General features: G+C 40.2%; 4 protein-coding genes across 11 annotated transcripts in view; 2 read left to right on the forward strand and 2 right to left on the reverse strand.

Annotated features, from left to right (window-relative positions):
• Positions 1-22,912, forward strand: part of LOC140277444 (cytochrome P450 26B1-like) — a 452,169-nt gene that overhangs the window by 155,008 nt on the left and 274,249 nt on the right. The window lies entirely within an intron of this gene.
• On the forward strand, positions 11,038-12,651 carry LOC140277250 (nodal homolog 2-A-like). Its single transcript, XM_072372205.1, has 3 exons — positions 11,038-11,347; positions 11,636-12,387; positions 12,499-12,651. Exons 1-3 carry the CDS (start codon positions 11,038-11,040, stop codon positions 12,649-12,651), a joined length of 1,215 nt encoding a protein of 404 aa, XP_072228306.1.
• LOC140277318 (eukaryotic translation initiation factor 4E-binding protein 1-like) lies at positions 14,796-16,874 on the reverse strand. Its single transcript, XM_072372294.1, has 3 exons — positions 16,610-16,874; positions 15,201-15,395; positions 14,796-15,114 (listed from the first exon to the last, which is right to left on the reverse strand). The coding sequence occupies exons 1-3, from the start codon at positions 16,743-16,745 to the stop codon at positions 15,083-15,085; spliced, it is 363 nt and encodes a 120-aa protein (XP_072228395.1). The 5' UTR covers positions 16,746-16,874; the 3' UTR covers positions 14,796-15,082.
• Positions 17,845-22,912, reverse strand: part of ank1b (ankyrin 1, erythrocytic b) — a 65,514-nt gene continuing 60,446 nt past the window's right edge. For all 8 annotated transcript variants that reach the window (XM_072372463.1, XM_072372468.1, XM_072372461.1 and 5 more), the window contains one exon: positions 17,845-22,534. Coding sequence is in view for 2 of the 8 variants with exons in the window: in XM_072372466.1 (XP_072228567.1) it covers positions 22,472-22,534 (63 nt within the window). In the remaining 6 variants the exon portion in view is untranslated. The remainder of the gene's footprint in view (positions 22,535-22,912) is intronic.

The following is a 22,912-nucleotide window of genomic DNA, read 5'->3' on the forward strand; positions in this document are numbered from 1 at the left end:
CAAAAATGTGTTTCATCTTGTCTGAAGAGGTACAGCAACACATTTATTCTCAACATTTACATTGCTATTGTAAAAACCACATTTAAGGATAAATATTTACCACATTCTTCCTCATCTGATCCATCTTGGCAATCTCTCTCACCATCACAGACGTGGCTCAGGAGGACACATTCTGTCCCATCCCCACATGGTTTGGAGCCAAAGCGACATTTCAGGTTGATTTTTTGTGGTGCATGCGAGTCTACACTTGGACAGCCAACCTCATCAGAGCCATCGTGGCAATGAGAACGGCCATCACAAAGTAAACTCTTCGATATGCAGCGCCGACGGTCTTTGCAGCGAAAATCGGCTAAAAGAAAATTGCCGAGAATGAGGTCCATATTAATCATACGAGTCAAAGAGCGAGTCAGATCTACGCGCAGTTCATTTTCAAAATGCCTCAAGATAACAAGACAAAACACTTGGGATTGTAACATATTCCTGACATGTGGCTTACCTTTTGAATGACAAGTTTCAATGCAATCTTCTTCATCAAAGCCATCAGGACAGTCTTTAATGCCATTGCAAAACTGGCGTGGAGAAATGCAGAGGCGTACAGAGGAAGCAGGGCAGAGGACAGAGGGGCTGCTGCAGCCTGGCACAGTCTGAGCAGGAGGCCCTTCATGGGATGGATCAAAATTTGGATTTATATCACTCGTTTCTTGTGGGTCGTCTAAAAGATGAAGTAGAAACATAATGTATGAAGTTAAATCCAAGAGGTTAAATTAAATGTTATGACAAATGTAAAAAAAAAAAAAAAATTAAAAAACCCCACTCACCACATCCCAGTTCATCAGAACCATCCTTACAGTCCTTCTCACCATCACACACATGACTGTATAAAATACACTCTGTGCCATCTTTGCATAGTTTTGAGCCACTGCGACATTTCAGGATGTTTGCCTGAACTGTCGGAGATGCTACAAGTGTACAGTCAACTTCATCGGAGCCATCACGACACTGAGAGCGGCCGTCACATACGAGGCTTCTAGGGATGCAATGGCTATGGTCCTTGCACATGAAATCCTCTGTGATTCATATCAAGGCCAGAAAAGAACAGCTTATCACCAACATAAATTACATCTTAAACAACATTATCAACATGTCAGTGGTGAAAGCATTCACTCCTCACATGGAGGTAGAGCTGCCCTGTCCATTATGTCAGATAGACATTACCTTTCGATGGACATGTGACAACACAGTCCTCCTCATCATCTCCCTCTGGACAGTCCCTCTTCCCGTCACAGATGTGAGCTTGTGGGAGGCAGACTGATGAGTGTCGGCACAACATAGATGGTACATTGCACACTGGAGTGTCAGGAACTATGGATAGAAATGATGATAGAATCAATATGAAGTAAAACTGAACTTGTCCATTCTCTCACCTCCAAATTGCTTTAAGATTATTGAACTTATTTTGAAGCTTGACATTGTTTTAAAAAGTCAGCTTGAAGCTGGCTGTTTTAACTTCAGATGTTTAATATTTTTGGTTCTTGTTCTATGGGAAGAACTGCAGTTAATTTATGATGGCTACTGTGGATGGAAACAATGACCATGGCACCACTTCAAAATTTCAAATGATTCATGCAAACCAAACGAATGTCAGGGAAAAGCTTTGTGTTCTACTGAAAAAATAAACCGCATCCAACTGAGGACACATTTCTACTATTAACAGATTAACCATGTCTGACCTGTTTCAATGTCCCCAAGCGCAGGAATTACACTTGATACAGGACCTCTGACAGTTATATCTTGAATGGGGCTCCCATCACGCCGATCCCACAGAGTCATTACGTCAGCAGAAATGGACATCAGGTAGGGCTCAAATGCAGCTACGACCGAGCCTGAAATGTTCCATCTTTTTCCTGCTTGGTGGCTTCTCTCTTGCAGCAAACTCATTGTTGTCAGGCCTGAAAAAAGTGCAGAAATTATGTACCATGCCCAGATATGTCATACCCATTGTGAAACTAAGCATGTTGTAGTTGGCAGGTTTATCCAAACAGTTATGAACAGCCTAGACATCAAGGTGTAATTTATCAAACTCCCCAAACAGACAGCTTCAAATGTTACAAAAACCAAAGACCATCTCATCCTAACTTAGTTTTATGTGATGAAACTCATCACTAGCACATAGCATACTATGAATGTAAGAACGTACTTGCATTTTGCTTCTATAGCGGGAAACTAAACCCTTTCTTCTCAACCAAATAATCAAAATATAGGCAGTGTTTACAGAATAAAACTTAATGAGCTCTTGCAGAGATTCAATCAACCATCTGTTTAACTTAAAATTTTAAAACGTTTAGCTTCATATGTATAACCTGCATCCAGAGTCTGCTTTATATCCATAGTGTCTACAGTTTATACCCTTTTGCCATTTAAATTTTCTTTGCAAATGCCTAAACCTTCAAGCAGTCAGGCTGTCATAATATACACTTCTGAGCATGCATAACCAATCTCAATGCATTTGATTTCTGGATGGCACCAACCTGCTCTTTCAGAGTTCCAGAGCAGACTACTGGCCCTGAGGTCAAAGGCGATGTTGCCCCTGACCCCTCCTGCTATTTGCAGCAGCTCTTTAGCTTTGCCTCCAAACATTCCCATGCTGAAGATTCGTTCTTCCTCCAGCCAGAATATCCCACCCCTGAACCAGTCCAGAAACAAGTTGCGAATCTCCTTTGTTGTGTGGTACAACCGCTGTGGGTAGTTTTTGCCAACAGTGGTAGTGCCAATGCTGTTTTCGTCACATGACAGCCAGTAAAGGTTTCCACTCTTCTGGTCCACATTTATCAGACAAACTAAAAAACAAACCAAAAAAAAAAATAGGATAACTAAATTAAATAAGGCAAACCAATTCAATGAAAGAAAATTAAATTGACTGAAATAATTACAGACAATTGTTGAAATCCACATCTTGCATCTCTGTTGAGTGATTAGTCATTCTAGCAATGTTAAAGTGAATAATGAGCTCACAAAGAAAAAGGTAAAGCTTGAATAGACATTAAAAATATAGCTTTCTCCATTACTTTAAAACAGAAATTTAAAGCTACATTCACACTGCAGGTTCTAATGCTCAATTCCAATTTTTTTTGCCAAGATCATCTTTTTTTTTTTGCATCGTTCACACTATAATCTAAAAGCGACAGCCATTAGACTCAAGTGTGAACAGTCTACTGCCCTGAAGTGACCCGCATGCAAAGAAGATGACGTGACGTCACACACAGCATGCTGCGTTTACGGAAATATGGACGTTAAATGAAAAAAACATTTTAAATATGATTTGTGGTGTTCAGAGGGTCAGATTTGGGCCACTATTATTTGCAGTGTGAACACAGCCCAAGTGTCTCCTCAAACAAAGGAAAACTCAAAGCACCAACCCGGCAAAGGTGTTGGGATGACCTCGGTCTTGACCTGGGTTAGACTGGTGCGTTGGATGTGGCCAGTTTGGTTGGTCCAGTACAGCCAGTCTCTGTACCAGTCCAGATCAAAGGACAGGATTCCATCATCCGTGGTAAACAGCTCCGTGTCAGTAGACTCTCTGCCTCTGAACTCCAACAAGTTAATTGTTTTAATGGTAGCATAGATGAAACGTGGATCTGTGTGGGGGAAATTAAAATAAATGGTAAAAGAAATTTGAAAAACCATTTCTATATCTTAACAAAACCACAATCCCATGGATTGGATGAGGGAGAAGGCAAAAAGAAAAACACCCACAATTTCCTTGAGACCATAAAGTGATCTCAAAAACTTAGTTTGTGGAAGACAAAAATCAACATAAATTTATCGAAACTTGGTAAACTTACATTCACAAGTCCCATCGGGTAACAGCACTTTGGAGACTGGACAAGCACAGCTGAATCCGGCAGGGTTGCTTTTAGTTAGCTGGCAGAGTTGGCATGGAGTCTTTACACAAGCAGAAGACCCTAGTATGACAGTATATGGATTTACACTGAATGTATATTCAAGACGTTTGGGGAAAAAAAAAACTTGTTCTTTTCATCCATGCTGTATAAAGTTATTTATGCCATTCATTTTACATACTGAACAGCACAATATTCCTCAAGCACTGTAAATTGGTACTGTATTTAAGATTGTCACTGGGTTTATTAGATTTAAAATAGCAACAGACAGACAATTTAGAAGCAAGTCACAGGCCACCATTAAGTCTAAAACATACCTTGAGGCTGTTGTAGCTCATGATAGATGGCCAACGGTGACTGTTTACTTTTCAAGATAAATTTCCTTTGAGTTGGTTGGATTTGTGCAACCTGCCACAGTCCTTTGTTGTCAACCCAATAGAACACACTTTCAAACACAGCAAGGCCCAGAGCTGGTCTCCTGTTGAATAGTCCAGTAAAAGAGTAACGGCCAGTCCCGTCCACCTTCACCATCTCTATGGACTGAAGAACACGAATATTAAGTCCTACTTACGCACTTTTGGGTTCGGTAACATTCACTAATGTTTTCTCTGCAGATACTCAGGATTACACATTTGAGTGCTTACAAGTTTAAGCAAAATAGGGGTTTGGGTTGTCTTCTGTTGTGCAGTTCAATAAAATAAAACAAAATTACAGTAATGGTAAAATAACTTTTGGTAATTCACAAATCATTTTGTCATTCTAAAATAAATTAAGTACAAAAACCCTTTAACATTAAATTAATTAATCAATTAGGGGTTCCACACTTTTTAATACACCAAATTGGCCTTTCTTCATCCAAGGTCTGCTCACAAAATGGCATATCTACTATTGCTGCAAAATACTGCAGATCATGTCCTACAGAGAGAATGAATCTTTCATGATCATGCACATTTATTTGCAGAGTGATGACAGCCTATTTGAACGCTTAAGGCTACCGAGAGCTCTTCTCATTAACCTTTGCATTTGGAGACAGCACTGTGGAGCCATACAACATTACAACCCTGTTCCTCCACATGTGCAGGTTCTCCCAACCTTGGGCTTTTAAAGAATCACGCATGTACTCGCACCACAATCGAGTGCACTAAAAGCATCTTAAAAAGAATGCTGGATGGGTTTGCATATGGCCCTTCAGTCTCATGGCCTTTTGTGGGCATTTTCAGGTGTTTACGTAAGCACATCAAGGACAGCTGGCATGCCCTTTCAATTCAAGAAGAGATTGGCATTCAGTCTAAGAGCATTTAATTTGGAAAATTGAATTAGGAAAAGCAATTACTTTAACAGTAAATTAAAATAGATAAATGGAGAAACCAAGAGTTTGCATACAACTGTATCTCCTACTGCAACATTCAACATGAAAAACTTTACCAAACAATATCTTTGTTTCTATTCAGCCCATGCATGAGCCTACCAGCCCTGCAAGTATAAATGTGTGCAGTTTGATTTTATACAACCAGCTTGTGTTATGGATATGTTTGAACTCGCTGCTTCCATCTAAAACTCACCCTCTTGAAGTCACTGATCCAGTACAGCCTCCTGGCAGCTACGTCAGCAGTCAGGCTGTGGGCAGACTCTACAGTGATGACTGCCAGAGAGCTTCTATTTGATCCGTCCATCCAGGACTTCTCTATTGTTGCTCTGTCGCCCGGACCGTCATTCATCCAGAACATCAGACTGGGACACAGAGAAATTGATACGCATTAACAAAATAATAGTTCATCGTCATGTATTTGGGTGCTGTTATAACAGTTCAATTTCAAAATGTTTTCATACAGAAGCAACAATAAATAGTATACTCAATATTTTAAAGGCTCACTGCTTTCAAATTTATTGCACTCAAAAAAGTTATAACCACACTATATTGAAAAAAAAAAAAGAACCTTTTACAACACTTCTTACATATGAGTTAACAATTCAGTCATTTCTGCTGGACAGAACACTCCAACATACCTCTCAGTAGGTAGAAGCACCAACTCTGAGGGCCTGACATTTTTGTTCAACAGAGTTGTGTAACTTTTCCCATCAGCTGCTTGCATGTAGATCGATTCAGTCTTCTGATTGGTCCAGAACAGGTATCCATTTAGCCAATCACAGGCCAGACCTTTGATTCCAGGCTCTCCTGTTGAAAATTTAGAAAGTCATTGTTAGATATGTTTTTAAATCTGCTGCTTGAAATTTGAATAATTCCAGCAGAATACATCATCTTTGATGATGAAATATTAAAAACTTTTACAAAAAGAAGAATTAAGTCTTTGGGCCAACTTACCAGTATAAGCTGTCCAGCTGAAACTTCCATCACTTTTGTAAATGTTACCATAGCTATCAGCCCAGTAGTGCCACCCTCTGGCAATATCAAATGCTAAGGCCACTGGATCAAACACTGCAGTCCCGACGCTGTCGAACATCTGAGATTTTACATTTAACAGTCCAACTATGTTCCTTTGCACCATCAGCAATCGGGTAGCATTTCCTGATGGAGTCAGAGGGGACATAGTGAGAAACATTTTAAATGGGTCCTTCTGCTTGTTAAGAGGATGTTTTTGCATGTAATAATTCTGAAAAAGGCCACCATAGCAACAAACAAAGATAAAACGAACAAGAAGCTGAACCTTTGAGAGGATGAAACCTAATACAGAATGGGTTTACATTGGACAATTAAGATTATGACAAGATCAAGTAGCTCACTTGTCAATTTTGTGCAGCATGTTCAGTGTCTGAAAATATCCTGTTGCGTATTTCTCAGTCCTTTAACAGACTTCAGATGAGTTGAAGTGGGTACGAAACTACTTGGTAGAAAATATGCATCATGTGTGGGGATGTCAATCATATGCATTGTGAGTTTGGCAAAGCCTCACCTGAAGCCAGACATGTGGAGCCTTCAAGTTTAAAACCCTCTGTGCAGTGGCAATAGTAGGATCCAATGGTGTTTGTGCAGTGATGCGCACATGGACCAAAAAGTGAAGAACATTCATCCACATCTGCGAACAGATTTACAAACTCGCGTCAAGATTTTGAAATGGACAAATACAAAGCTGTTTGTCAATATTGTTATACCTTGACTTTAGTGATGTGGCACTAGATGCAATGCTTGCTACAAAAATCAATATTGGAAAATAAACCGTGTTATTGCAACTCTCCCACACACCTTCACAGACCATTCCATTGGGAGCAAGCTTATATCCAACAGGACAGACGCATCGAGTTCCCCAAGGTTCATCAGTACAAATATGGCTACAACCACCATTGTTCATGGAGCAGATACGACCTGCAGAGGGCACAATATTAAACACTAATGGCTGAGCACCAAAGACATTAGAGCACATGAGTGACAGTCAGGCAAATCCTTCAGCTTTTCTATTAAACTTACCACAGGTTAGCGGCTCATCTCTGCCATCGGAACAGTGAATCTGCCCGTCACACCTCTTTTCAGCAGATAGACACATCCCCTCAGGACACTTGACACCATCCTCACTACACAGAGCTGTAAAAACAGGACTTTAACTGTACATTGTGATCACATGTAAACATAACTACCAAGTAGCAGTGATTACCATTTTATTTATCTATTTTTCAAATTTGCATAAGAAGTTGAATTATAAAGAATGTTGACAAAACTTTTGAAAATTCACACATCTGGTAATGATCTGAATTAAATCGGTTATTTTACAGATGTGCATCAAGTCGGACATCATGTATGTCAAATTCAATTTCAATTCATGATACAAGGAATAAAGCCAGAACTTTTCTTCATGACTAATTTTCCATTCTGCTACTTGAGAGAAAATTGTTTTTTGCTTTGTTTAGATGCACTTGCCAGCCCATTTAAGTCCCTTTGAATATACGGAGTAATATAGTTAGACAGACCGACTTTTTCTAAGAGACAGAAATTAAACCTGCAGTTTTTCTCACCACAGTCCTCTTCATCAGAATTGTCCATACAATCATTTTGTCTGTTGCAGTGCAGTTCTTTGGGGATACATATGTGGTTTCGACACATCCATTCAGAATCCAGACAGCCCTCTATGGCTGGGCAGTTCTCTTCATCAGAACCAGAGGGACACTGACTTTGTCCATCACAACGGGCCGAAGCAGGAACACAGCCAACAGAGTCCAAACACGGAAACTGACCAGGAGGACAATCAGAACCTGGGGTTGCTGAAGAGAAGAAACAACGCTGTTAAAGGAAGTGTTCAAATACAGACAGACTAAACAGAAACGTTCTTTAACCATGGAACAACAGAGTATGCAGATATATGATTACTTGTCTGCTCTAATTCCTGATGACTCTTTAAAAACAACAAAAAAAATTAGGTTAACTGTAATCGATGTAGTAAAGAAGAGGTAGAGGAAAGGAAGAAGGCCAACTACCACAGTCCATTTCATCAGATCCATCCAGACAGTCTCCCTGTCCATCACATCTCCATGCCTCAGAAATGCAGTTCCCATCATCACACTGCCACTGGCCTTTAGGGCAGCCAAAGACTTGGCCTACCGACATACAGACAAAGCAACTGGTTTAATGTACATAAAAGATCATTTAGAACCAAAATGAAAGTTGCTGGTTAAGAGGATATCCATTATATATATATATATATATATATATATATATACCATTTTAGTTGCAATTAATTTCCGCTGCACATAGGAGAAAGAGACAACTATCTCACAAATGGAACAGTTGGAAATGACCAGTTGGTCAAAGCTGAATATCATATTTTACAACAGTTGGAGTGAGCTGTGATTAGGGATCCCAAAATCCCTAATTTACAATATCTTCAGCACAGTTGCTAGCTGTGAACTATTAGCTTCACAAGGGAAAACTTTGAACAAAAAGAATAAAACAAATGTGAAAAGGTCACATACACAAAAGCCTCACAAGTTATAGCTCACACATTGGGGTGGGTTTGAACTTTTTACAGACTCAATGGAAGTTCCCCTTTCATCTACCTTTGAATTCTCTAACCTGAAAATGTGTACTTTAATGCAAAGCAGTTCAACAGATGGGAGAGTTCACACATTTAAAGGACCTAAAATTAAGCCGTACCGTAAAGATACCTGCCTGCATATTCATGCTGATTAAATACATCTCAGAGATTAAGGCCCATAAATTTGAATGACGTATATCAAATCTGTCTGCTGCTAAAATGAAAATTAAGAGCAAGTGGATTCCGAAATACTAAATTTGTTGATGTTCGGACTGGAAACAAACAAAAAAGGAGCAAATAATCCAAAACTGGTGGCGTGTTACTCGAGCGTTCGGCTTTTGCTTGAATGAAAAGGATTTGCATTACCTCTGGACACTCGTAGACTTGCTAGAAAAACGCAAAAAATGAACAAACTCGGGTCCATGTCGACCCGCGCGGCTCATCTGATCAAACAGCGTCAGGTGAGAGCAGGCGCTTTAATCAGCTCCTGCTGCCGCAGGTGCGCACGTGATTACGAACAAGTGGAAAACACGAAAAATAAATAAAATGCAGTTTTGAGGTCTTTTCAACCTAACCGTGAATTAGAGACAGCTAATAATGCAAACATGCATACATCTGAGGCATTTTTATTTTCTTTTTTCTCTGACGCATGCGCAGAGACTTACTTGACAGGGAGACAATTATGCGTAAAACTTGCTCCATATTCCATTTATTTTGAATCTCTGAGACTTTCAGCGAGGATCTGCTTCATACTCATTTATATAAACTCTCCTCGTGCGGATAGTTTACACAGCCTTTTACGTTCGGGATGGTTGCCTCTCGTGTAGCCTCTTGTAGCCTTTCCTTATAAATCAGGCAACAAAGTACGGTCTTCTATCTTATTTTGAAATAGTTTCTATGCATTATTATACTTTATATTGTGTTCAGTACTTGTGCTCCTCATGAGAAGATCCACCATTTTTCCATTAGATGACATTCTAGAAACAGGTTGTAAATGAAAAAAGCTCAAATTCTACAATATAAGTGGTGCTATGCTCTTTGAGATAATGGTTAGGTTAATGGATGACTTGCTGTAAATCAAATGTGTCTATGGTCCAACATGTACACTTTTGCTTCACATACAGTTATTCCTATAATTGACTTAATACAGCATGACGAAATAATATAAAAACTGCTTTGTTAAAAAAAACGGCTTGATGGAGTTTCTTTTCAACTGAAGTCAGTTAGCATACATACATAAAGACAAACTTTCAATGTGTTAGTCTGCTTTGTTACAAAGTAAATTTATTCTATGGTGTTCTCATCAGAAGAATAAAAGCTTGCTGCTCTTTCTTCTCTCCTTTCAAGTCGAATATGCAATTTGTTCCATGAATGGCCAGCGATCAGCGTGACCTAATGCTGCGGTCAATTAGCTTTTCATGTTGAAGTATTAACCCTTTCATTGAAGGTGTCCATAACAGTTAAACAATACAACGTAAGGGTTTTCATTTTTCCTGTGAAATTGCCTGTTTTCCATAGACACATGCTGGATTATCTTAAGATAGAAAAAAGATGTTTGATTAAGGCCAAGAGTTTACATGAAAGTGATGCTGTGCTGGTCATCTTCTAAACAGGGAGACGAAACCAACAGATTGTTCCAATAGCTTTGGCTGAATTAATAACCAGTGTTAATGAGATTACGCTGAACATTTTAGCATTCGCAAGAAAGGCCATTTCAACTCAGCAAATGCAACCAGTCAGTAAAAATGATTTTTTTTCTTCAGATTTCTTTCTGATTAACTCCCAGTTCGCCTCGTCGCCTCATTAATCAGAGCGCATTTGTGCAGCTAGTAATCTCCTTAACTAACATCATTGTCGCAGTTTCTTATCAAAGTGATCTGTGATATACAAAACGACAATGAGAGCGTTGGGCTCCCCCTGTTTTCACACCTCTGCCACTACAAAGGCCAGTTGGTTTCGATCCATAACGACCTTATTACATTTAAGTCTTTGAGCGCTCCCGTGGCATCACACGCATCCTTTAACCATCCGCCGCTTGACAGATCACTTCAAAGGGCATCAAGGAGGAGGCGTGTGATTATAAACCCATGTCTCAGCATCTCACCTGGTAGCATTTGGACTTGCCCGTTGAAGCGACAACATCACTCTTGGGAATTATGAAGGCTCTTGCTGTGGAGTGTGCTTTTTTTATTCTAGTGGAATTAGTTCTGGTTCTCGCCACTCAACCCCAGCAAGGGATGCATCCTGACTCGCTGCTCCGCGGGATGATCGGTCGTCCTGGCAGTTTTAGACGAGCCGTACAACGGACGCAGAGCGGCAGGCTGCCCCTCTACATGATGCAGCTCTACCGGACCATGCTGAACGATGACCGGGGAAGAACATCGGCCGCCAAAGTCAAGCAGGCCACGAAGGAGGACAACCCCGGTCTCTACGACTCCGACTCAGTGATCAGCCTTGTCGCAAAGAGTGAGTATTGAACGTCAAAAGAAAGATAAATCGAATAATGCAACTTAATCTAAACCTCTCAGGAAAAATGTGAACTAATTGTGAGATTATACATTTTCTTTTGGGCTATTGATAAATATACTGTTACTAAAAAAAACAATGAGCTTTTGAAAAATAGATGTGTTGTGGTGTCATAATGCTTTCCTTGGAAGTACAACTAAAGAGCCTTTATCATATTGGAAAATGGGGCATTCACTTTCAGAAATCATTCATAAACTAACAAAATGTATTCTATCCTATTTCTTTCAGGCTGTCAGCAGATTGGTAAAAGGTGGTCTGTCACCTTTGACATGTCTTCCATATCTGCAAGTGACAATGTTCAACTAGCTGAACTTCGCATCCGGATGCCTGCCTTCACTGATTCTTCAAGTGCCTCAGTGGACATCTACCACTCCAACAGCGACATGTGCTCCGGCATGAACTGCCCAGAGAATAAGCTGCTCCTGGGTCGTCTGAGAGCTCATCCCAGTTCCATGGTCTCATCGTCCACCTGGAAAGTGTTCAACATGACAGAGATGCTCAGTCGCTGGCTGCAGCTGGGACACTCGACAAAAACAATGGAGGAAGATGAGGCTGAGGTGAAGAGGGAGCAGGGACGAATCCAGCACCCCACGGCTGACAAGGTCATGATGGTGGTCTTCTTGAGGCAGAACCTAAACAGCCAGCGGATGCCAACGTTGATCCGGACTGTGGAGCACTCCAAGTACGTCAGCCTGGACAGGGAGCGAGTGACGCCCACCTCCAGGAAAAGGAGAAGTAGAGGGAAGAGGCACCAGCAGACCCAGCAGAGACAGAGGGAGGCTGCTCTCGCAGGCAAGGCTGCAGACATGAAGAGACAAGGTCCTCTCTGCAGAAAGGTGGACATGTGGGTGGACTTTGAGAAGCTCAACTGGAGTGAGTGGATCGTCTATCCTAAACGGTACAATGCTTTTCGCTGTGAAGGGAGCTGTCCTACACCAGTAGATGAGAACTTCAACCCAACTAACCATGCATACATGCAGGTAATGCTGAAATTTATCACATACAAGATTGTACATGTTTTGATAAGAATCTAATGTCCTGTCAGAATATATGTGTTCTAATCAGTAGTCTTCTTCTTCTTCTCTCTCCAGAGCCTGTTGAGGCTTCACCACCCAGACAAGGTGCCCTGTGTCTCCTGTGTGCCCACGCGCCTTGCACCACTTTCCATGTTGTACTATGAGAACGGGAAGATGTTGATGAGACATCATGAGGACATGGTGGTGGAGGAGTGTGGCTGCCAATGAGGAAAACACCTGCAAGGACTTTGGAACTGTTGCCACAGGGTCGTATGCTCAGAGGAGCCTACAGACACAGACCTGAGGCAACAGGCACAGTAAGGGTGTACGTACACAGGCACTTTACCCAGACTTCAGTCTGACACTGGGACAGAAGCAGCTGCTGCTGTGATGCAGGACATGAAAGAGGGTGACTATAACTTATAATAAAGACTTATAACTCATTGGTACTTTTTTGGAAGGAACTAGGTGGACCTACATTTTGCCTTTCAACAGTAAAATCAACTTAAACAGCACAGTATGGTCACTGACTGTAAGCACTATTAAACAAACAAACCGTTGTACACATTGTACAACTTATGTACAAACTATTCTTTTTATTCTTGCATTTCTAATGTCATTGAATTGACAAATGTAAAAGCGGCAGTATGCGCTTTGAAATGTTTGGGTCACAATGACCCACCACTGTGTTTGCTGTGTTCTATGATAGAATAAAAATTATTTCATATCTTAGAAAAAGTGTTGTGCTGTTTTTTTTTCTTTTTTTTTTTTACGTATTATTACTTAAGTCTTTTACTAAGCCACCAAAGCTTGACTGAAAGCTCAATTTTTAAAAGGAAAGCTAAAAAACACCTTTTTTCCAGTGTTGAAATTTTAGCCTATTTTGCTCTCTAAGTGGGCTCTCTTTATTCAAATAGAAAATAAATTCTAATTATAAAACATAGTAACTAGTAGTCAGTTGGTCAAGTTTCACTGTTATGCGTTAGAATACATCAGCATTTGCCTGTGCTGTCTCATTAGTCAGGTAAAGCACATTTAATTAATATAACTAATTGGATGGGTAAATTGAGATTCTGAATGCTACCCCACATTAAAGTTATTCAGAAAGAGATAAATGAAACGGATGGAACGGCAAAAAAAGTTTGGCGCACACATGCTACTATACCCCACACATTTACATCCTTCATATGGTCTTCGGGTCAGTATGACCCGCATACACAGACACACACAATGTTACATTATTATCATCAAAGCACAGAGAAGCTCTCACTTTCTTTTTTAGATGTTATTCCAGAACATTGTAAAAATCAAACATCTTCTCGCACTATCCTCTAAATCACAGTACAGTCTTCCACCATCAGTATGACCAAAAGAGTTAGCTGCTAGAGGGCTTTGGAACTCATATTTGAAGAGTCAGGCACATAGTGATGTGGAAGAGGAAGATGTCTCGGAATATGAGGATAATTTAGATGTCAAGTCAGAGTGTTCTGATTCTGAAAGTGAATTTGAAGATGGCCTTTACTGCACCACAAGGAGACTCACAGGTGGCCACTGGAGCAGCTAATAAGCAGCAAAAGAGCCTCACAGACATATTTGTCTAAGAATGGATAAATGGAATGGTGTTCATCCCCAGTGATGAACGGGTCAATTTGACCCAAGGGACACCAGAGGGTCCCAAAAGTGAAGACCGTACAAGGGTTAAATCAGATAAAGACTGGTTGGTACATCTGGGTTGTTTAACCCACTTTCACAGAGCCTCGAGACCACGGTTAGCTTATAGCGCAGGTTGGAGGAGCAAGCCGAGCTATCGCAGTGTTTCATGGCCACCCGTGATCTGTTTCCATGTCTAGTTATACACTTACAATTCTAAAGGGGAAAAAAACAACAAACACCTCAGTGTACTTTTAACTACCTGCAACAGCATACAGACAAAAGTTGGCAGCCTGGTAAATCTAGTGGAGCATCTAGCATCAATTAACCGTATCTGAATAAGCGTCAAACCATAGCAAAAACTGTTTACTGACTTAATACAGGACTTAGATTCACATTGTGTCAGGAAAAAGAGGCCTTTTCAACTTAATTTAGGCTGTCAATGTTTGCAGTTTGTGTCTGCTGCCCCCTAATGGCAGACCTCAGCTACAGCGAATCTGAAAACAAGACTGCTCCCCTATTCAGTCAGCACAAATCAGTACCTAAATTAGTTCAAATGATAATTATTATTTCACCTGCATAGCAAAAGCCACGCAAAAGCTGCCACACCAGAATGCACATCAATAAACGGTAAAGAACAGGTATAAAGTGTCACATGACAACAAACACACCATCAAAATGACATTTTTGTAACAATATTACTGATCTTAAAATGAGCCAGCTCTTATAAAATATTTTATTTTCAACATAACCTTGACCTACTTGTCATATGTTACAGATCATACAAAGTCAAGTGGCATCAAAGTGAAAAACAAAGTTTTATGCATCAGTTAATGTTGTTTCAGAAACGTACAACATTTCAATACATATTAGGTATTTCGAAGAGCAAAAGCTCATTTTCAGAGCAAATCTGAAATACAATACAGCCGAGTAAGACCAGACCTGTCATAATAATACCCATGAGGACATTAGGACAGTGCTTTATCCTCTGAGCTGGAGCTGACACTCTTCAGATGTCCATTTCAAACTGGGCATCTTCACCTGTCAAAGAAAGACATGGCCTTCAGCAGAGGGAAATATACAATGACACAATCGCAAGAGATTGCAGCTGTCATGCAGATGTTCACCTGTGTTCTCCTCTGTATGCACACCGTGGTCATTGTTGTTGCTGGGGGTCTTTTGTGGCTGGTTTGCGTCGCTGGGGGAGTCAGAGTTGAGCGGCCTGGTGACTCCTGGGATAACAGGCAGGTTGGGAGGCGTGCGAGCCAGTGGAGATGTCCGACACTGCAGGAGGAACTTTCTGTCGTAGATGATTCTGGTACCTGTCGCACAGGGGACCAGTGACAAGGAAACAACTTCAATAAATCTGTTAACCTTGAAATGACCACACGCACTTAGATCCCTAAAATGAAACAGAACAGAAAAGGCCCAGGTTTCCATTAAACGTAGATCTGAATGTACAAATTTAAATCTAGCTCTCTTGAAATTGGATGAATGAAACAAAGTAAAGTTTAATAAAAACAGCTATCACTGACAATAAAAACAAATCCACCCGGATCTAATAAAATAAACTTGTAGATGCTAAATGCCTACCTGTAAATTAGATCATGGACAACAGCAATTAATGCATCACCATCATCACCAAACATAAAACTTCCTACTCACATCCTAATACATGTCCATGACCATTAACCTAGTTTTTTATTTGGTAGCCCACTCCAATGCTGATTCATTCTCATTGACCCAGTGGTGCTTTATCTGTTTGAACCGTCCCACCTGGTGATGTTACAGAACACTTTATCAGTAGCGATGAACATGTGCCTCCGCGTCAAGTTTTTCACAACCACCGAGGGAGAACACTCTTCTTTGCTTTTATCGCCGTCCTGGAAATTTTCCCAAGGCTCCAGTCTGCCCATGTGTGAGCTACGTGTTGAACAGTGGGGCAAACATCTCAGGCTGTTCCTGCGAGAGCTGAACACCGACCAGTGTCATTAGCCGCAACTTAAATCATTCTGGAGTTTCCTGATTTCTTCTAGCAACGTCTGTCTATGCATAGAGGTTTTATGTTGCGTTTCAGGGGGTAATAATGAGTTAATTTCTTAATGTTTAACACATATGGGAGCCCAACGCTAGTAAACATGTTGCTGCCGCTCAACAACAGCCAGCCCAGCTGTAATAGCAGCTCTATAAATAGGTTATGAGTTAGTACACGTTGCGGCTTCTCTACTAAAGCGAAGATTTTACTCTGATTTGATTTCTAATCACATCTGCACTCACCCGCACCCCCCCACCACCACCTCTCAGCTCCATGAAGAAAGGAGCCCTTTTCAGTTAATCTCTACTTGTCTCAGCCTTCAGGTAGCGCAGCCACAGTAGAAGTTAACGGGGCAACACGGCAGGGGCTCGGATAGGACCTCAAGCTTGTTTCCGACAAGTCTCGTAACTCTGATCGAAATGCGAATCGCTCACAAAACTGTCTCACTGTGTTCATATCGAACCTTCCGCCTACTGACGGAACCCAGCACATTTTGTTTACCTCCTGGCGTGGTGCTGAACAGAGTTCCCCCTGGAGTCGTGGAGTAGTCCTGGGGCATTTGGGCTGCATCGTGGATGGCGATCCGCCTGACAGCTGGGATCTCCCGGCTCCTGGTGGTCTGGCCTCCCGCTGACATCTTTTAACAGCGCGGCGTCGATTGTTCAAGCAACTCACTCAGCGCAGACGGTAAAAGCTGCGATCGGCGTCGCACAAGTTGCCCTTTTCTTCCACGTGGTCGAAGTAAACCCAAAACAAGTCAGGAGCTTCCTACAAAACATCACGCGGAGCGCGGCGGCTGTGATTGGCCGAATGAAGGGGGCGTCACACACAGTCGAAGTTGTAGTTTTCCTCTATCTCAAGACCTCTGTTAAACACAGTGTTAAGTATGATTGAAAGTGAAGGTCACTAACGATAGTAATACAGTAGTTGTGGTTAGATGGTGAAAAACATGTAATGTTCATGTAATTTAAACTTAAACGTGGTACCACCAGTTAAAATGTTCAAAATATTAATTTATCCACAATTAAACCAACTCAGTGACATCCAAACTCAGCACTAAAGTACTACAAAAAGAAAGACTTTTTTTTTTAAACGGAGCTAATATCCAACTATATATTTAAACCAAATACAAGGAAGTAAGCACTAAAGATTTGTTACAAAACAACAAAAAGGACCGCATTAGAGAAATATCTGTTAACAGGTGATTTCACAACCATGTTCATTATGTTAGGCTGTTGGAAATCACTAATGTCTTCTTTACTGTTACAGCAATCATATGTTTTGTCTAATTTGTGTCGGTGATAACCAGATTTCTCCTTTGCAGCTTGTGCTTTTACCGTAGTCTGTCTTGAGTGTGTGCTTTTTGATTGTTTAGATGATTCTCCCCTTATTAACTAAGAAATAAAGCAGTTATTGATAAGTCATACAGTTTTTAATAGCCTTCTATTCAAGTGGCATTATGCAAGCGTGTAATCACTTTAGTTTTATACTGCATGGCCTCTGAGGACTTCGATTACTGACTATTTGTATGTACTTCTCTGATAAAAACAGCTTATAAGTGATGAAAAAGGAAATTAATATCTTAAGAAATTAATGAATTAAAGTAAAACAAAACATGACAAAGAAGTAATATTAAATAAAGCGCATACGTATTTAAACCGCAACTGAAAAAAGTTCATGTGGAAATGATAAAAGGCTACTCTCATTTAATTTCTCACCATAAAAAAGGCACAAACTTTATGTCACATATTTGTTTATTAACTCTTGTAAATGGTAAGAGCTGGTGTACAGGGTAAGATGATCTATACATATCTTCATGTCAGAACGATTCTGATCGAAAGGCTTGTATACATATTCACGTTTGTTTATCCTCTCTCCAGGACAATACAAAAAAGAAAAGAAAACAAATGGTCATAGCTACAAAGCCTCTACATTCCCCATGATGTGGGTGTTGACCTAGTCTACATAATGCTTAAAGAACATCCATAACAACTCTATGAGGGTGCATAGCATTCTAATTAAATATATTTTGTCATATAATTATACATATCTTTTCATAAAAACATCTTTTTTTCTTTTGTGCATGTGCGCAGTTGCATTCCTTAGAATAGTATAATATGATATTGCGTTTACATCGTCATGTATCCATTCTAAAGGAGTATAGGTGATCTTTATTCTTTGCAACAGATAATTTGTACAATACTCATTTTAAAATACACCATCGTAGGTTACACGTCCTCTTCAGTTAAATGCCTGGTAAAAATGTTGTCTTCTTCCCAAATGGTCCAAAATGGTTTGGAACCAAGCATCGTTTCATGCACACACACACACACGCACGCACACACACTTCCACACAAACACGGTGAAGGTGAGTTTACCAGAGTCCTCAGGATCTCACTGACTATTTTACTTCAGATAGAAATCTGAAACCATATTTGTTCGACTCCACCTCAGAGTAGACACAGATTGTACTGAACAAAAATAACTAAACTACATGAGACATAATTTCACTTAGATGTGGATAATTAAGGAGAAAACTACGTAAGGTAAAAGCTGAGATCCTTAAAATTGTAGATGGCTCTGTGTAGGACTGGTGACCTGTCCAGGATATACCCTGCCCCTAGCCCCCTCCCACTAACCCTGCATAGGATAAAGTGTTTATAGATAATGATTGAGTGAATGAAGATTGTAGTTCTGGCTGATTTGGCAAAACTGGACTGAATCGATGGTAAGAACAATTGAGTTTGACCAATAATGAGAATGTTTATCCTCCTCTGGTTGTAGTAAATATGCTTTAAGGCCTTCTTCAAATTACCAGCCAAACTTTATTTGGCATGTCCAGATTGTATCCAGATTGATTTCAGAGTTTAAATAAATCCATTCATTCATTTTACATGCCCTCTAAATCCAAAAGCCCGTCCCCCTCAAAAAGCTAAAGTTGAGACTAGATGCTATGGTCGCTCAAACTGGATTTAAAATTACTTTGAGTCACTTGCAGTGTGACATTTCATGATGGCATCTAATCCACAACATAATCAGTATTGACACTGGAAGAATATTGGAGCTTGATTGAATCAGCTCTGCTGCCTGACCTGAACAGAATATAAGCCTCCTCGTTACCACAGCAACTCATCTACTGAAGACTAGATAAGGATGTCTGGACAGAAATTCAGCCTGATCATCTGCAAATGGAATTAACGTCACTATTATAGGAATTACAATCCAATCTCCTCAAACAATACCCAAAATCCCTCTCCGATTTTCAACTGGCACCCAGAGATGTTCTCATCCTCCAAAAATTAGTGCCTGAGTGAGTTTCACAATTAAGCAACTATCTGTTCAAACTCAACCCAGAAAACTGATTCAGTGACAGAGACAAAAACTCAGGATTAACTTTGGTCTTCTGTGAAATGCACCGTCTAAGTATGATGCATTTTATTCAATACAAACAGAATTTTTTTTCTTATTTCAGGTGAAAGAGAAGGGCCATCTGTGGGATGGCTGCCTCACTGAACATAGAAAGCATCAAAATGAGCTGTCTGCTTAGAGCAGATCCGATAAGGATTATAACTGTTGATACAGTCCATGACTTCAAACAGAACTGAGTATGACGAGTTAAGTGAATGTTCTGCATTTTAAAAAACCTGTAAGTGTCAAATAAATATAGAGAGGGGTTCTTATTTCCTTTTAAGTTGGTGTTTCAAGACTTCAAGACTTCAAGAGTCAAAGTCTGACTTCCTGCTGATTTGGAGAAATTAAACAATGTGTTTAATAAAGAAAATTAAAAAATCTATACTCAAACTCAAAAATCCTGACTGGTTAATAACAATATAAGGATAAACGTTACCAAGAGAAGTGTGTGTGTGTGTGTGTGTCACTGCAGGAGCTGAACACCAAGCAGGAGGAGGTTTCTGACACACCCAACGCTCTGTCCTTTTTGGTCTATCTGAATCAAAGAACTAAGCCACAAAAACACACACATTCTCACAAACACAATTCGAGACAAACTATCCTGTTTCATACATCCTACAAAACCCCCGATGCACCCCCTTCCCATCCCTCATCGCCCCAATAGCACAACCCTCTTCTGAAGCACTCCGGTCGTGTCCCATGCTCTTCTTCCAGAGGATGACTCAGAACTTAAAAACATTTTATTTCTGACAAAGCAGAAAAGAAAACCTGAGTGGAAAAATGTGATATGTTAAAAAACGTGTGCTATTATCAGACGATGTTCTCGTGCACAGACAGGGCATGAAAAACCTGTCAATCTGTGTGACAAATAACTAATGTGTTCATTCATTCAGTGTCGCTCTCACTCAGGCTACAGTACTATTTACAGTACTTACTGTAGGGGATATATAGTTTGTTTGGATTTTCAGGAAATATGTGCTACGTTGATACAACCTCTACATAGTGCTGCCGTTAGGTTTCTGCATAAAGTGTTAGATGATGATAGATGATTTACAGTAATGCAAGTAATGTGTGATAACAACTGTGAAAACTCAGAAAAAGTTAAATCATACTTAGGTGGATTCCACCTCAGGGCTGCAGCGAACTCTTAACAGATATTAGAATTTTAAATGAACATGTCCTGGTTTATATTTTGCTACGTTTAGTGCTGAAAAATAATAACAACAATAATATAGATAAGAAATAAAAAACAAACCCTCTTTCAGGCCTCCACAGTCCCAGACTGCTACAGCCGAGTCATCTGATCTTGCAGAAGTTTGTCCTTTCTGACTCATTCACTTCAAGGTTGATGGAGCCAGTGATCCACAGCACAGCTGCAATGCCAAACTCAGCTGCTGCATCCAGACAGAGTCTCTGTCTTCACTGAGGAGTTCAGTCTTTTACAACTTTCTTTTTCTCATCCTTAGACGATTAGAATCCAATCTTCCGTCTGTTCTTCTTGTTGGATATTATTGCTGAGGCAAAACTATCTGACAACCTGACCAGGCAATGATTATTCAACCACATGTTTATATATGTGCGAGTGTGCTTTTGCTTGTACTATATGTGAATTTCTTTTTGACATTTCACGAGTCTGGGGTCAGGGTTAATAAGACAATCACAGTGCTACCTGTCTGTCCTTGCTGCACAGTTCTGTTGTTGTAGCATGGTGCCAATTAACACTTGCTATAAATCCTTGTAACAATCAGATCCTCCATGTGTTCTCTACTTCTGTCCCTATGAGTGGAATGACTAAATCCTGACAGTGAGACGCTGCAACCGATGCAAACAGGTTAAAGAGGGAGCACAACATTTTTAAACCTAAGAGAGTAACCTGTTATTTTACTGCATATAGACTAGAGCTACTAATAGACATGATGGCTCAAGATGAGATATGCTACTGGGTATAAAACAAGGGTAAAGGAGATCACAAGGGAGGAAAAAAGTCAAGATTTGTGTCTAGAGTTGCTGCGGAATGCAATCAAGCAACCAAGCCTTTTCCGAAGGAAACATTCCCGTTGTCTTGAAAACATATTCCCCCTGAAAACATCAGAGGGTCAGTTCTCTGCCGAAGTCAAACAATGCTGAGAACCAAAGGGGACTGGCTCCAAAGGAACAAATAACAAGAAGCGAGCTCGTCCAGAAAAAAAAACAACAGACAAACGCCAGCACACGCAGACAAGAGCTCACGAGCAGGGGAGCAAAGCCGCTTTCTCATTCCTGCGCTGAGCACGCTGTGACATCACAAAGACAACAAGCCAATCATGGGGCAGGGCTTGGTGCCAAGCTAGAAGCAAGAAACACATGCGGTAGAGAACTAACACGCATACGCACACATACACACCGACACATATTCACGTAGCATAGAGTGCATATATCACATTGAGAATAATAGGGGTGGGGGTCCAGTGAAAGAAGCATTAGTTGGCTCAGCAGAAGCCTTGCTGTATACACAACCATCCTTTGAGGGACTTTTTTTGGCTGCAATGTTATTGGACTCAACTTGCTGATACAAACCACTCCAGTTGGGGGGGGGGGGGGGGGGGGGTCCTTAAAAAAGGCCTGTGACCCAGGCATAGGCCAGCCCCGATACCTTATACCCCTTCTGTTTGTAGGTAAAGACAGTCCAAAAGGTCAAAGGGCATGCACCAGCAGTCATCATGCGATTACAGTTCACAGGAAGCACTTTGTTGCTTTTTTTCTTGGTTGTTTTCCAACATTTCTGTTTTTCTTTTATTATAAAAAAAAAGAAATCTTCATGCCTTTGTTTAGTTGATATCTTTACAAATATTATAAAACTACAAGTTGAACGCCTCTTTTTTTCTTGTCTTCTTTTGTTTTGTGTTGCTCCACGATCATGGATCCCGGATGGTTCTGTTTGTCTGTTTTTCTTCGTCTTCCTTTCCTCTCTGTTCATTTTCCTCTCCGGTCTGATCGTGTTTTTGTGGTGGACGGTTTGGCAGTGGCTTTTCGGTCCTAAAAAAACAGAGAGAAAAAAAATCAATATATAAATATATTAGAAATTACCTTAGCATTAATAAAATCATGCTTATGTTCTACTCTATGATAAAACCCTGCAACAGAAAAGATTTGATACACTGTGTAAATGAAGGTGGGATACAAGGAATTGTAAAACAATTAAAGTCTAAAAATAGCGCAAAAGCAACATATCAAATGGTAAAACTGAGAGGTTTTAATGGAAATATAGTTTACATCTATCTATCTATCTATCTATCTATCTATCTATCTATCTATCTATCTATCTATCTATCTATCTATCTATCTATCTATCTATCTATCTATCTATCTATCTATCTATCTATCTATCTATCTATCTATCTATCTATCTTTATG

This window comes from Leuresthes tenuis, unplaced genomic scaffold (genome assembly GCF_036924035.1).
Source record: "Leuresthes tenuis unplaced genomic scaffold, fLeuTen1.0.hap1 SCAF_19, whole genome shotgun sequence".
Taxonomy (NCBI): Eukaryota; Metazoa; Chordata; class Actinopteri; order Atheriniformes; family Atherinopsidae; genus Leuresthes; species Leuresthes tenuis.